This window comes from Alternaria novae-zelandiae (genome assembly GCF_023758075.1).
Source record: "Alternaria novae-zelandiae strain BMP 2774 chromosome Unknown scaffold_20, whole genome shotgun sequence".
NCBI lineage: Eukaryota > Fungi > Ascomycota > Dothideomycetes > Pleosporales > Pleosporaceae > Alternaria > Alternaria novae-zelandiae.
The window spans coordinates 219431-232354 of record NW_026056980.1 but is presented as its reverse complement, the minus strand read 5'-3'; the positions used below and the strand labels follow the sequence as shown (position 1 = coordinate 232354).

Genomic DNA, 12924 nt, shown 5'->3' with positions numbered 1-12924 from the left:
GATGTTAGTACATGAGTCGTGGACAAAGAGATGTTGGTGCTTACCATTGCGGGAATGTTTCATCACAGCGAATATGCCGCCTCTTGCACGTCTTGCAGCCCTTTCGGGACTTGGTATGGCTGCGCCTTGAAGGGCCTCCACCGGGACCAGCCATTTTTCAAGAGGAAGATGAAGTAGTTTAGCGATAGTGGGAAGTGGACCGTACGGCGTGGTCGTCGTTGCACGTCAGGGTACAGGATCAGTCGTAGGCAGTGTTCTCTTGTTGTGTGGTATGCGAGATGGACGGGAAGGTGGGATAGACGAGGGGCTGTGTATATGCGGGCGGTAGATCTGGCGAGCGGTTGATAAAGCGAGGGTAATGGGGTCGAAACCGGTGACTAAATTGGACAGGGAGTTGATTTGGAGGCTGTTCGTGGGCGTTCTGGTGATATATAGTGCAGAGTGCAGATGGGATGAGCTTAGATAGCTCTAGGGCTGGAGAGATATTGACGCAAGGCCAGCAATACCTCCGGCGGACAGGCTAAGAGGGTACGACAGGACGACGTGACAGCGGAAGTGGTCAAGCTCGTCTGCAACCTACCCCCTGCACAATGACCATGCAGGATGAGGACAAGGCTATGGACTAGAGGCTCGCCAGGCTGAAGAAGGGACTTGGGTGGTATGCGGGCAAAAGCGCAGGGTGACTTGTGCTCGGTCCCAAAGACGACAAACGTCGAGAAACGGGGCCAGGTAGGGTTAGCCCGAGGTAGCGTCCACACAAATAGCAGTGACGCCACGAGCGGCGGAAGAGGGACTTGGGTGGCAGCCCGCGAGACGGGAGAGGCTAGCAGGGAGGGCAGAGAAGCTTGCGGGAGCTACAGACGATGGAGTGACTGATTGCCAGATGGCACCGGCTGGCTCCTGCTCGTATGACATAGCCCCGGTGTAACTCCCGTGGGGATTAAGGTTCCAACGAGCCATGAACCCTCGCAGTCGGCAGGGCGCTTTCAGACATGCAGCACGGCGTCCCTCAAAGACGATGGACGTGTTTGGATGAATGAAGCGGCCCCTGTCGGGCGAGGGTTGAGCCCAGGGCTAGGGTGCAGTGTGAAGGTGCTAGTTCGCCGACGGCCATGTCGCAGAAAGCAGCCTTTGGTGGCCCTCTGGTCAAAGCCCCTGTCAATCCGCTTGGGACGGAGACGTTTGAGCGTGCAGGTGCATGAGCCGCTCCAGCTGGGGCTCGGGCTCAGAGCGCAAGAGGCGTGAAAAACGGCCATTCAGGTCCGACGACCGAGGAAACGCCAACAGCTGCGCGGGCCGTGCGTGGAGAACGATCGACCAGTAGCACCTGGATAGCTCGCTGGCCATGCTGTAACGGGTAGTTGGAAGCCGCCTGCGGAATAGTGGGTGAAGGAGGCCGCCATGCTTGCTCGCCGGGTCAGCTTCGGGGCGCGCGCGCTGCTAATTTTTCAGACAGCTCCAGAGCCCTGAGTGAGGTGGCAGCGCCCACGCGTGACGGCGGACGGGCGACCACGGGCGACATGGATGCCCGAGATCTCATCAACGCGAAATGCGAAGCTGGACTCTGCCAGCGTCGTCGGTCGAATCAGACTGACGTTGCTGATGCGATGCCACCAGCGATCGCTAAACACTGCGGAAGCCGGGGCCCTCAATATCTCGCGGTCAAAAATAGCCCTCCGTGCGTCACCTGTCACCAGACCGCACGCAAAAAGGGTCTACACTTTCATCGCGCTGATTTTCCATCGATACTACGCTGGCCCATCCTCACGCCGCTATGCGCATACCGCTCCTTCGCATCCAGTTGCGCCGAGCAGTGGCGGCGGACCTCGCTCTATTCCTGTCTCCGCTATCGACGGAAGGGCGCCGCGCGATGAATAAGCGTGACTTCCGCTCCGACGAGTGCCACGAGTGGGTGACTTCGCCTGTAGCATCGCCTATTCGGTTGGCGACACCATCGCAATACCTAGGTACTGGGTAATTCAATGTCCCCGCGTCTGGCAATATCTCATGCAGCGGAGAATGCTTGCTGGCGGGGCCTATACAGTAACTGAGTAATTACGCGACCCTGCTCGTGGGCGCCTGACACAACAGCCTGCATCCACACATCGCAGCTGCTGTGACGATATCTCGATTTCGTCGCCGACATCCTCATAGGGCTGTACCTATGACGTTGTCTATACGCGCGATACCGTCGCGACCGTCGCGTGGTGGAGCACAAGTAGCTGCCACGAGATACGAGTTCTAAACCAGGAACCAGTGGCATCGCGGCGGCACCCGTCGCCTACCTACCAGCTACCTCTTGCAACCACCGAGGCTAAAACTCTACTAGATGACATAGCGGAATGCGCGAAAGCAGGTTCATGCGACAACATGTGTATTCGCAGGCTAGTCTTCCTTCAGCCACACGCCTACGTCGAGCTGGTGTTTGGTTGTCATAGATCCGTGGTGGCTATTCTTAGGATTAAGGTCCTTTTACCCTGGGAGTTTGCAGCCGACCATGCATCTAGGGCTACCCATGCAGCCATGTTTTCTCTGGGGTTCTGCGACTAGGGTTACAAGACACCTCTCCACTCGCATCTTTCGTCCATCGTCGCATCGGTCTTTTCCGATGGCCTATTCGCCTTTTCAGCGTAGCCTCAGCATAGCTCCAGCGTACACTAAGCCAGCGCACTACTAACCGACTCAGCGATTCAGCAACCACAAAAAACATCCGGACGTTACTATACATACATTTTATGACGTCTGAAGAGGCTTCATGTCGCGACACCACACCGTCAGTCACACGACAACAAGACATCGCAGCCAAGCCGGTTACCAAATGCAAGTTTTGACACAAAATGTCGAGTTTTCAGCGCGCGCGCAATACACATTCCCCAGCCATCTGCAAGCCACACTTTGCATCTGCACGACCATGCAAAGCATCCCTCTCCACCCGTCGGCCCAGAGCTATAAAAAGCGTCGCACCCTGAGCTACCATTGGCGCGGAAGCGATTCTACCGGCAAGTGTGGCAGGCGACACAGAGAATCACACAGACACTTCCTCTTCTCCGCCCTCACGGGCCATTGCGTGCACTGTGATGTGAGCTGTCAATTCCTCCGAACGCTTTGGGGGTGTTGATCCACCGGCCGAACATGCACCACCACGATTGCAAAATCAACGTTTTGATATCCACGCATATCTACTGTGTATCGTCGATCTCACATCCCAGACACACACCACCACCACATCATACTCACCCCTCCAATCCTCCATATTGCCAATATATCGCCCACTACAAACCCGCCTGCCTATGCAAGCCCACCCGCCTGAACCTTACCTAAACATACATCACTACAACTATCATTCACCCCAATAAGCCTAAAGGCAATGCCAATACCAATAACTCGCATCCAACCGACCATGTATACCACAGCTAATGATATCGTAACCTGATACATAACCAAACATTGCCAATCGTCATGTTGCGACTGCGGCGAGCAATGATGTCCTCCGTAACCTGAAACATTCGGCCTCGGCCGTAATATCACTCATCTGGCAGGTAATCAGGCCGATTAGCCTTGCTCGCTATTCCAAGGTTCTTTCAATAGATTATGTGACCCCACACGTGATCGACGACCGGTATGCTGAGTCAGTGACCACTCACGGATTCTTTCGCTTTTCGGCGAGTCGTGAATGCATGGTCGTTCAGCATGGACGTTCGGCATGGGAGATACGGTAGTCTATGGATTTCTCCATGAATATTGGGTGGCCTGATACCGGTGCATGTGTTTCAGATCGTGGGCGATGTTACATGCTGGTGAAGGTGGGGGGGAGAGGGGAGTTTCAGCTGTCAATGTTCATCGGCGGTACCGGGCGCTTGATGTGGATATGTGGGTGTGTGGTTTGTGCGGCTCGTGCTGTGGATGGTGGATGGATGGGTGGTTGTGTCATAAGTTGTGTGGGAACTGGATTCTTCGAAGAGTGAGGTATGCCCCGGGTATGTGAAGGTAGAACATGCTTATTGATTTCTTCGCAACGGTCAGGAATGAGTTCTTAGGTACTTTCCTCCCGTTTATCTTCACTTCCAAGTGCCTTTTGTAGACACGCTGCCATTAATACGGCAAACCGAGCGGCATGCCAGCCCATATGTTGTCATGTGCACTAGCCCCAAACACCAACTTCTCAAAGTGAAGCCTCAGAGACTTGAGAAACCCAACGATGTATGAACGGAAATCATACACAAGATAAAGAAGTGCAGCATACAAAGCGAACGCCTGGTCCACCTCCGTGATCTTAGAGGACATGTGTGGCATAAAGCCGCATCTCGGTCCCTCGACATACATGCATGAAAGTGAGCAGAAGTAGAGGCCGTAAAACCCTGCGATAGCGAGTGCGTAGATTGATGCAACAGCCCACCAGGTTACAGTACCCAGGCTAGGTAGTTGCGGAGCGATAGCGTAACTGTATCCAAGACACCAAGAGGTAGTCAGTCCCACGATTCCCGTTGACCATACTAAGGGGCCTGACCATCCATTTATGACACCTCTATTATTCAACACCATATCGATGATTTGTATGATCGAAGGAAGGATGAGGCCCGTCATTATGATCAAGTTGCGCCTTCGGCATGATGTGACTGCCTCCGTGGAAGTATATTCGTGGATCGATGAGAGGCGGACAAACAGCTGTGCCCCCGAATGTAGCATACCAACATTTAAAGTTGCTAGTGCTGCCTGTAGTTGGTGCAATTGGTTCCAGAGTGATGTCTCTTGTTGATCGAGGACTACTGTGGTATAGGCGAGTTTAATTTCGGCTTTTTTAAGTTGGATCGTAAGATCTGTCGTGGTAGGAATTGTGTAATAGTCCCATAGTCCAGGGAACGATCCTGTCATATTACTGAGTTCAACTTCGGCTCCCAGTATTTGATGCGTGATATTCTTCGTTGCTGGGACTGTGTCCACTTCCCATACTCTATAATTGTCCGAATCCGATGCCCAGTGCCTTTGGAAGATCAATGTATCATTCCCGTTTGTGAAACTTATGAAGTGTTCCCGATCTAACCTCTTCTTCTTAGAAGCCAGTTCATCAAACTTTCGTCCCAAGAACAGGAATCGGGAAGAATCCAGGGCTGCCCAATTCATGTATAGCGCGTACGCGATAACGTGGAAGTTATGCGTGTAGTCCTCGAGCAGGTTCGGTGCCCAAGATGCTACAAGGCTGATGCACCAAGCTGCCCATCCTCCTGGACCATAGAACCCGCTAACCTCAAAATTAGAAGGTCCATATTGAGTTCCATTTCCGGAAAAGGCAATGCTGGTCATGGCGATGAAACATGCAGGCGCGTGCTATTGAGCAAAAGCCGGGAGATGACAACGATAACAGTAAAACGAGATGCAATTACGTGACGTCGCGTGAAGACTACACGGAGGATAACGGCAGTCAAAAAGAGAGATACAGTGGCTTGTATTCAGTAAAAGTCGAGCGAGGAAGGCGGCAGATGTATGGATCGATGATGCTCGTGGCGCGCCTCACTGCCTCACTGTCAGCTCGACTGCGGAGGGGCTGAGCAACCCCGCCTCACGCATCTGGAAGGCAGCAACAACCAAGCCAAATCCTGCACGTGAAAGCGACATGGTTGCATCATTGAAGATATATCAGTGGCGGGGCATCTTGTAGCTACCTGGGTACCTTGACCGGTCGTCGCCTTCAGGGCCACTTTTGGGACCGGATGTATCTTGCTACACGATCAGTACCACGCCACCATCATCCCCTCGTTACTCCTCTTTACTCACAGAGCGATCTTCAACATAGGTCGAATTACTGAACATCATGTCGCAGGATTGCAACATCGTTCTAAGAGAATTCTTGATGTTGGAGCGTAATCTCGCCGATCCGAACTCGCAACCGCACGATGCGAGCGAGGCGGGCAAACGTGGCTGATCTCGAAAACTGGTTTGCTCTTTGCGTAGCCGCTTTCCGTTCGTGATCGCGGTTTCGTAGATTTTGAGAGGGTTTGACATCTTGCGAAAGTTACGGTGCGGTCTACAGATGATAAAGCCTGGAAGGCGATGGTAAACACAACATCAAGAGGTAGGGACAGTTCGTGAAGCTCTTTCTTCGTGCATCGTATATGTAGCTTCTTTCTTCTCTCCTTCGTTCCTTCCTTCTCTTCTCTCCCCCACCGAAGCATCAAAATGACAGGATTATTAAAAGGCGGAACAAGAATGTAAGCAACGCGCCCTTAGAGATGCGAAAGATAGTCTTACAGCTTACAAACGCACTAGCTTTTCTGCCACTGCTGATAAATCCATATCAAGCTTTGCTCCCAGTGTGTGCCTCAATCTCAAGTCAGAAAGTAAGAACAATAACGCATGTGAGTTCACGGCTTCCACGTCTGACTAAACGGCACATGTTCAAGTTCACATCCCGACTCTTGTCCAGAAAGCTGAGCATGAACGCGAACGCCAGCATCTTTTGTATCCGCCAACTCCCGAAACCCATTCTTCAACGCCTCTGCCCGCATTATGCGAGCCCATACATTGGGGTAAAACCTGATATCGCCACTGTATCCGGCGGGTGTTTGGTGCAGACAGAGACTCTTGTCTAAAGTTGCACTGATGGTTTCCTTTTGCTCATCAATCCTGGCCTCCAACTCGGTGATGAAATTCACGGCGATATCAAGAGGCACGCGCAGGATATCAAGGCCAGCGGCATCGGGTCTTTCGATGGGCAGAGCGAAGGGTTTGAGAGGATCTAGAGAAATGTGGATACCGGTGCTGGTACGATGTTCTCCAGTGAGAATAACCAGCACAGTCTGCGTGCTCGCTACTTCGCGCAGACTGACGAAGCCATCTGGTCCGCGTCTAGCGGTTGAGTCACGGCGGTCGCATACGAGGATAACAGCAGGAAGAAGCGGGTGCACGGAGTAGTTCTCCATATCCAACGAGACACGCTGTGCTTGTTCAAAAAGCGATGAATGTGCCTTCAAGATATCTGGTAGGCTGTCCGGACCCGTCGCCGCAACCCTAACGGGCGCCGCGAAGAAATGCCCAAACTCGATATTGAGTTTGACAGAGCTTCGACGCCATTCTTCATATATAGCTGCGAAGACACCACCGGACATGCAGGACTTTTCGGGGGCGTGGGGAGCACCAGTCTGCGCAGACTGAAGCCAATAGAATGCCGTAGGCTTGTTACACAGCTCTTTTGCTATGTCGCCTACCGTGCCTTCGACGTCTCGAAGGACTACACGAAAGCGGTCAACCGAGGTCCAAATCACCTTTTGCATCCAGCGGAATTGTGCCTCTCTCTGGAAGTTCCATGATCGTTTTAGGTCTTCGAGGATGAGCGACTCTGGTAGCTCCTCGAAAACGATGGCGGGATTGCGCCATGGGCTGTCCGCCCATGAAATGTCCGTGGACATTGCTCTTGTACGGTGGAAAGTATCGTAGGTGGTGGTGATATACTGTGCGTTCAAGATAACGTAAGAGCGAAAGCCAAATAAAGCTCGTCGTGAGCGCTAGATCCTCACTCTGGTTTAGCAAGTATAGCAACCTCGAAATAGGGACGAATTCGTATATTTGCGCGATTCGATAGTATGAGAAGGGCGATTTGTGTTCGTAGATCGTGTGTTTGGTACTTGGCGTCTCAGGTCGATGCATGTGTATATGAGTGTGGGAGTATCTCCGAACGAAGAACAATTTATACTTCCAATCGTCTCAAGGCAGCGTTATGGCTACAACATGCATGATGTCGTACCCGTGGTTGAGATGGAACTGAATCAACCGTACCAGAATTAAGGAGTTGGACCCAACCAGAAGGTGGTCATTTCCAAGGTTGATAGTTGGTGCGGATGTGTCAGTCATAATGAGCTTGCACTTAGTGCACAAGGCGGCCGGGTAGCCGAGATTTGCCAAGGCCCTAGGTAAGTGGCTGAAATTCATGGCGATGAAAGGAACTTCGGCGCCACCATGATGCTGTACAGGTACCAAGGTCTGGAATTCGCTGACAAGTATGTCTATTTGCGCAGACAATTCTGGTTCCAAAAATGTGGTTCCTCACTCGAACACTACATCCGCAGCCACTACCACCACCAACGGATTACCGTTCACTCATTGCCGTCTTCAAGAGACCAAGCGCCGGCAACCAATCTGAAAAGAAGCATCATTTCTCCGTCAACTCCAGAAGTTGGTATAAAGGCACTTCAGCTCTTAAAGACCAAGACAAGCGACAGATTGTGCTCATAAGCCTCTCGATCGTAGCCTAGCGCTTCCTTCTTGGTTCGAACAAGTTCCCAGTGATCGTCGGTAATTCGCTCGTTCCTTTGATGGCAGCGATGACTGTGCTCATAAGCCTCACGATCGTAGCCTAGAGCTTCCTTTTCGGTTCGAACAAGTTCCTAACAATCGTCGGTGATTCGCTCGCGCCTTTGCTGGCGGCAAGGAACCGGCCAAAACACGAAGGAGCCGTGGCGAAGCAAGCCAGCCACTGAACAGTAATGTCAACTGATAGCCCGTCGGTGGAAAGGGGTCCACGCAAAGTTAGTTACTGGATGCAGTGCAAGTAAGGAGATGTATTCCTTGTATGACTATATCATGGATTAGTGAAAGATCAGAAGCATGCCTTACAGATTGCTCTCTCAAATCCGACCGCCCAGCTTCCTAGCGATCAAATACGATACTATTGGACTTGACTTCTTTCCAAAAGGCCGCAGGAGCAGAAGCCAACAGCGTGGGATGCGAAGCGGTGTGTGGTGGCCCTGCTGACTTTGTGGTTGGCTGTCCACAGTACGTATGCCGAGCCATTGTAATTGATCGCGCAACTAACGGCAACCTGCATTTTGTGATGGCGAAGGATGGGCCGCCTGCGTCGCTACTCTGATTTATCGTATGTCTTTCTTTGAGTCCCTGCTTGGCACCGCCATACCGCACAGCAATCGTATGAGGTTCTGAGTGGGTGTGAAAAACTCGTAAGCCTTGTATGTTGTGCTAAGGCCGAGAGCAGGGACGCGGTGGTAGCGGCCGACGCGTGCGTTGGAGCGGTATCGGGGGGTAGACGTATGCCATGGTGTCGTCAATACTTAGGTAGGGAATTTATCTGATATCAAGTTAGTAAGAGATGTCAGCGCATCACATGCGCCCAGCGATGCTAGATGCCATGTCAATACCAGCAAGGGACAAAGGTCGTTCGAGCACCTAAGCGTCGAGAATGTGTGAAAGGAGCTTGCATCTAGATCAGTGGCTGGCTTTGAGAAATGCTCTAGCTGGCTAGCTTCTGGAAATGAAAGACGAGCCGCGTAATCGGAGCAGGTCCCAAAATGCTGGTGTTGTCGAAGATGCGAATGAAGATGCTCGTCGGTAGAAGCTGCCTTGCTACGGGCCAGATTGGCAGGGTTCGCCATCCGGTCAGGAAGTCTCACCGGTTTGGAAGGAGCTTTCGAGCTCACCGGCAGCCCTCTCGAGTCGACTTTTGAGAATCGGTTATGCGCCATAGGAACTTCATGCACATACCTCGGGCTGCGTGTATGAATGTGTGTATTGACAATCCAAACAAATTGTCGCTTTACTACTACAACCCAAAAGCTACCACATGAGTAGCCAAAGCCAGCCGCAATCCAATTTGACCACGCTTCAACGCACATCGAGCCAATCTATCCCTTATCAAAACGCCAGCAACAAGAGTATTCGTGTGCTTAATCATTCGTGACTCCCCCCAGAAAGCAAGCAAAAATAAACGTAACAATGCTCGCTTCCAGAACGCCAAATAGGATGTACCATAGCAGATCAGCCTGCTCAAAGATATGTTTCGCTGCCACCCATACAGTCCATGGAGAAAGTCCCCACAGCGGTGCGTTCGATCCATAATGATCCTTCGCAATGAGATGGATCCAGCCTCGACAAAGATAGGAAAAAGGAGAAATTTGAGCGATAGGGTATAGTGAAAAGACGCAATCTTCCTCTCAGATTCGTCAAAACAATGGAGAGTAGAGTAACACAAAAGAAAAATGACTTCCAGCTCGTCTAGCGGGGTCCACGCGGTCTCACACCAGCCTCCGTCGCGCTCCTCACTCTGATAGCAGGACGCCGTATCTCTGGTGTATCAGCCATCGCGGCATCATAGCTCGGAACCGGTGGACTTCTTTCGCCAGACTGCTGCTGGTTCTGTAGAAGCGGTGCTCGCTCGTCCCAGTATCCGTTTCTTTCGTGGTCGGCCGTGTTGCGCAGGTTGGGCGAGCCAACAGGACTACTGTACTCAGGAGGGAGTTCGCCTGGTGACAGGAGACCAAGACCCTGGCGTTGGTCTACGGGGATTGTGGTTGTCGCGTGATCGTCATGGCTCGCCCCTTCACCGACATCTTCGTTGGAATCGACCAGACTAAGGGCGGCTAATGAGATGTCGGTCGGACTGCGTTGCGGACCGGGACTCGTTGGCACTTGGCGTCCGAGACGCATTTGCTGGCTACTGGAGCGGCCGTGGCCGAAGCCGGCTTGGATGTAGCTTCCGCCCATGCCTTCTCTTATGCCTTCGCGACCGGAGTCGAGGAGTATGGATCCTTGTTCGCTGCCGTAGGGAGGTGGGGGTGCGAGGCTGCCGGTTTGGGGGGCTAGACCCCATTTCTTGACGTTGGCTTCGATGAAGACGAAACCCATTTGGCCGAAGTTGACGTGAACTTGGCATGGGCCGTTTGCGCCTACGGTGGGGAAAAAGTTTTGTGTCTTGAGTCCGTGGGCGACGTCGTCGAGTTTCTTTCCATTTCGCGTGAAGAAGATTGTTCCTGTTCGAGGTCTGTATCCAACACCAATGACATCTCCTTGCACGTAAGATGGGCCGTAAGCGGAGGGTTGGAAGGGCTGGTTGTATCGGCGGTTTCCGTTGGACATGTACGATATCGAGGCTTTGTGGTATCCTGATAAATGTTAGTAAAAGAGTGAAAGGTAGGACGTCGTCTTAGACATACCTGGTAGTCTGAACAACGGGTACGGCTTCGTTGTGACGCCAATCGCAATGCTAGTGTTCTCGGGCTTCTCGTAGACCTTGGCTTCCCAGTAGTAGACTTCGTTTTGCTTCGGGATCGGGAGGTTGCTCTGGACGCTGCACTCCGAATCGAAGAACTCAATTTCCGTGCGGCCTTCGACAAAGCAGTTGGCAATCTCTAGTTCGGGCTCAAATTCCCAGGCGGACACTCCCTTCTCTTGTATAGCCAAGAACTGCGATAGTGATATGTCGGTTTGAACGGACTCGGGCGGGTTGGCTTGCACAAAAGCTGTGGAGGTTAGCTGGTGCTCTCCCTGCACAATAACCTGCCTGGCATACCTTTCGCTCTCATGTATTCTGTTCTTTGCAGGTCGTCCATATCGTCTAGCGCCTCGGCCTCCTCCTTGGCAAACTGTTGCTCGTCGTCATATTCACCAGGCCGCGTTATCCGGTCGAGGAAGATGCGTCCTGTGTTGGTGTAGCGGAAGTAGTAGACAATGGCGGCAATGATAAGGCACACGCCCGCGGCGCCAAGCACGGAGAATATGCCTATCATGATGCCCTTGGCCGTCGAGCCAAGGGTGTTGTTGTATCTTGATATCCGCACGTCATCGAGCTGTGAGGCCGGCTGTCCGGTAAGGATGGTGGCATGCGCAAAGGGCGCATTGCCGGTCGGGTAGTAGGATCTGGACAGAGTCGTGTGCGGCGAGCCCGCTTGCAGCGGTTCTTGAGGCAGCATAGCGAGATGCTATGGGGGTCGCGACTCGGTGAGGGCGGGTGCGATGGGCGCAGCAGCGCTCGTTCCGGGATGAAGTCGTCCAGTGGAGTCGCTGGACGGATCAGTGGGGGCCGGTAACCACTCGTTGACGTGCCGCGGCGGATGGCTGGCAGAGCTGGCGACAGGGCAGCGACGCGATGGGGCGTGGTGAAGGTGCGAATTGCCGTCGGTAGCAGTGCGCCGTCGTGGGTGAGGGTGAAGGAAAGGCGTCGATGTGTGATGATGGATTGGCGTGATTGTGAGATCGGCGTGAGACGTCAAGTGCCTGACGCAGCTTGGCTTGGAATCGCGCGGCGCTTTGCCACCTCCGCCTGCACACGACACTCTGAGCCCCCGGTCCTGGATTCTGCCGATCTACCCGTCACGTTACAGATTCGCCGCGAAACACCACACTTGGGAAAATCAATACTTTCGTAGGCTTCAACGGCGTCCCTTAGCATTGCGCTGGCTCCCTTCGCCGTCTTGAAGCGGTAGTCTCGACCATGGTAGTCGTCGCGCAGCAATCCAGACCGAAAAACCAACTCAGACTTGCATGGCCACGACATCATGCGTGCACTACTCTTCTAGAAGGCTGCGAGCTTTCCTACGACACAACAGGAAGTGCTAGACTTGCATCACTCTCGGTTCTGGTCCCTCGCAAAAAGTAGACATATCGCTACTCCAGACATGCCAGAATAGACAGGCCAAAATTAGCACTTGACGCGATTGCTTTTGTTCAAGCGCGGGGAAATGCTTCTGAGGCACTTGATCCACTGGCGAACCCATGTCGTACAGTCCTGAAACACCAACATAGCAGAGCCGCCTTCAAAGGCGCTTCAGCAGTTAGTGTCTGTGCCTGATATCGGTAAGCCCTATCAATATCTCGTTACCGCATACATAGCAAGCGAAGTGCTCTTTTGAGCTCGTCTTGATGTCTTGAAGTTAGCAATATGGTTCATCCTTTTTCATCACGCAAGGGGACTTCTTTGAGTCGCGACGACTTCATAGCCTGTTGAAATCATGTTGTGTTAAATGGCCGATTGCACTGGAATTTGTCCCACGCTTCTATCACACACAGCCTGGACATCAGTCTTGCGTCGTTCTACGGATAGGATGCCTACCCGCTCGCCATTGACGTCAATGATGTCAAAGCTCATACCCTGAGTAATCGATAGCGGCTCCAATACGTTAACGAGGAAGAAGCAAAAGTACC

The 12924-nt window shown here is 52.7% G+C and overlaps 2 protein-coding genes across 2 annotated transcripts; both read right to left on the bottom strand.

Annotated features, from left to right (window-relative positions):
- Positions 1-6359: 6359 nt before the first annotated feature.
- On the bottom strand, positions 6360-7403 carry J4E88_008609 (uncharacterized protein; the record flags this gene model as incomplete). Its single annotated transcript, XM_049402219.1, has 1 exon — positions 6360-7403. The coding sequence occupies one exon, from the start codon at positions 7401-7403 to the stop codon at positions 6360-6362; it is 1044 nt and encodes a 347-aa protein (XP_049251890.1).
- Positions 7404-9999: 2596 nt separating this feature from the next.
- SSH4 (Rsp5p-dependent ubiquitination, sorting of cargo proteins at the multivesicular body) lies at positions 10000-11693 on the bottom strand (the record flags this gene model as incomplete). The annotated part of the gene is made up of 3 exons (XM_049402218.1): positions 10000-10886; positions 10938-11243; positions 11294-11693. The coding sequence occupies 3 exons, from the start codon at positions 11691-11693 to the stop codon at positions 10000-10002; spliced, it is 1593 nt and encodes a 530-aa protein (XP_049251889.1).
- Positions 11694-12924: the final 1231 nt, after the last annotated feature.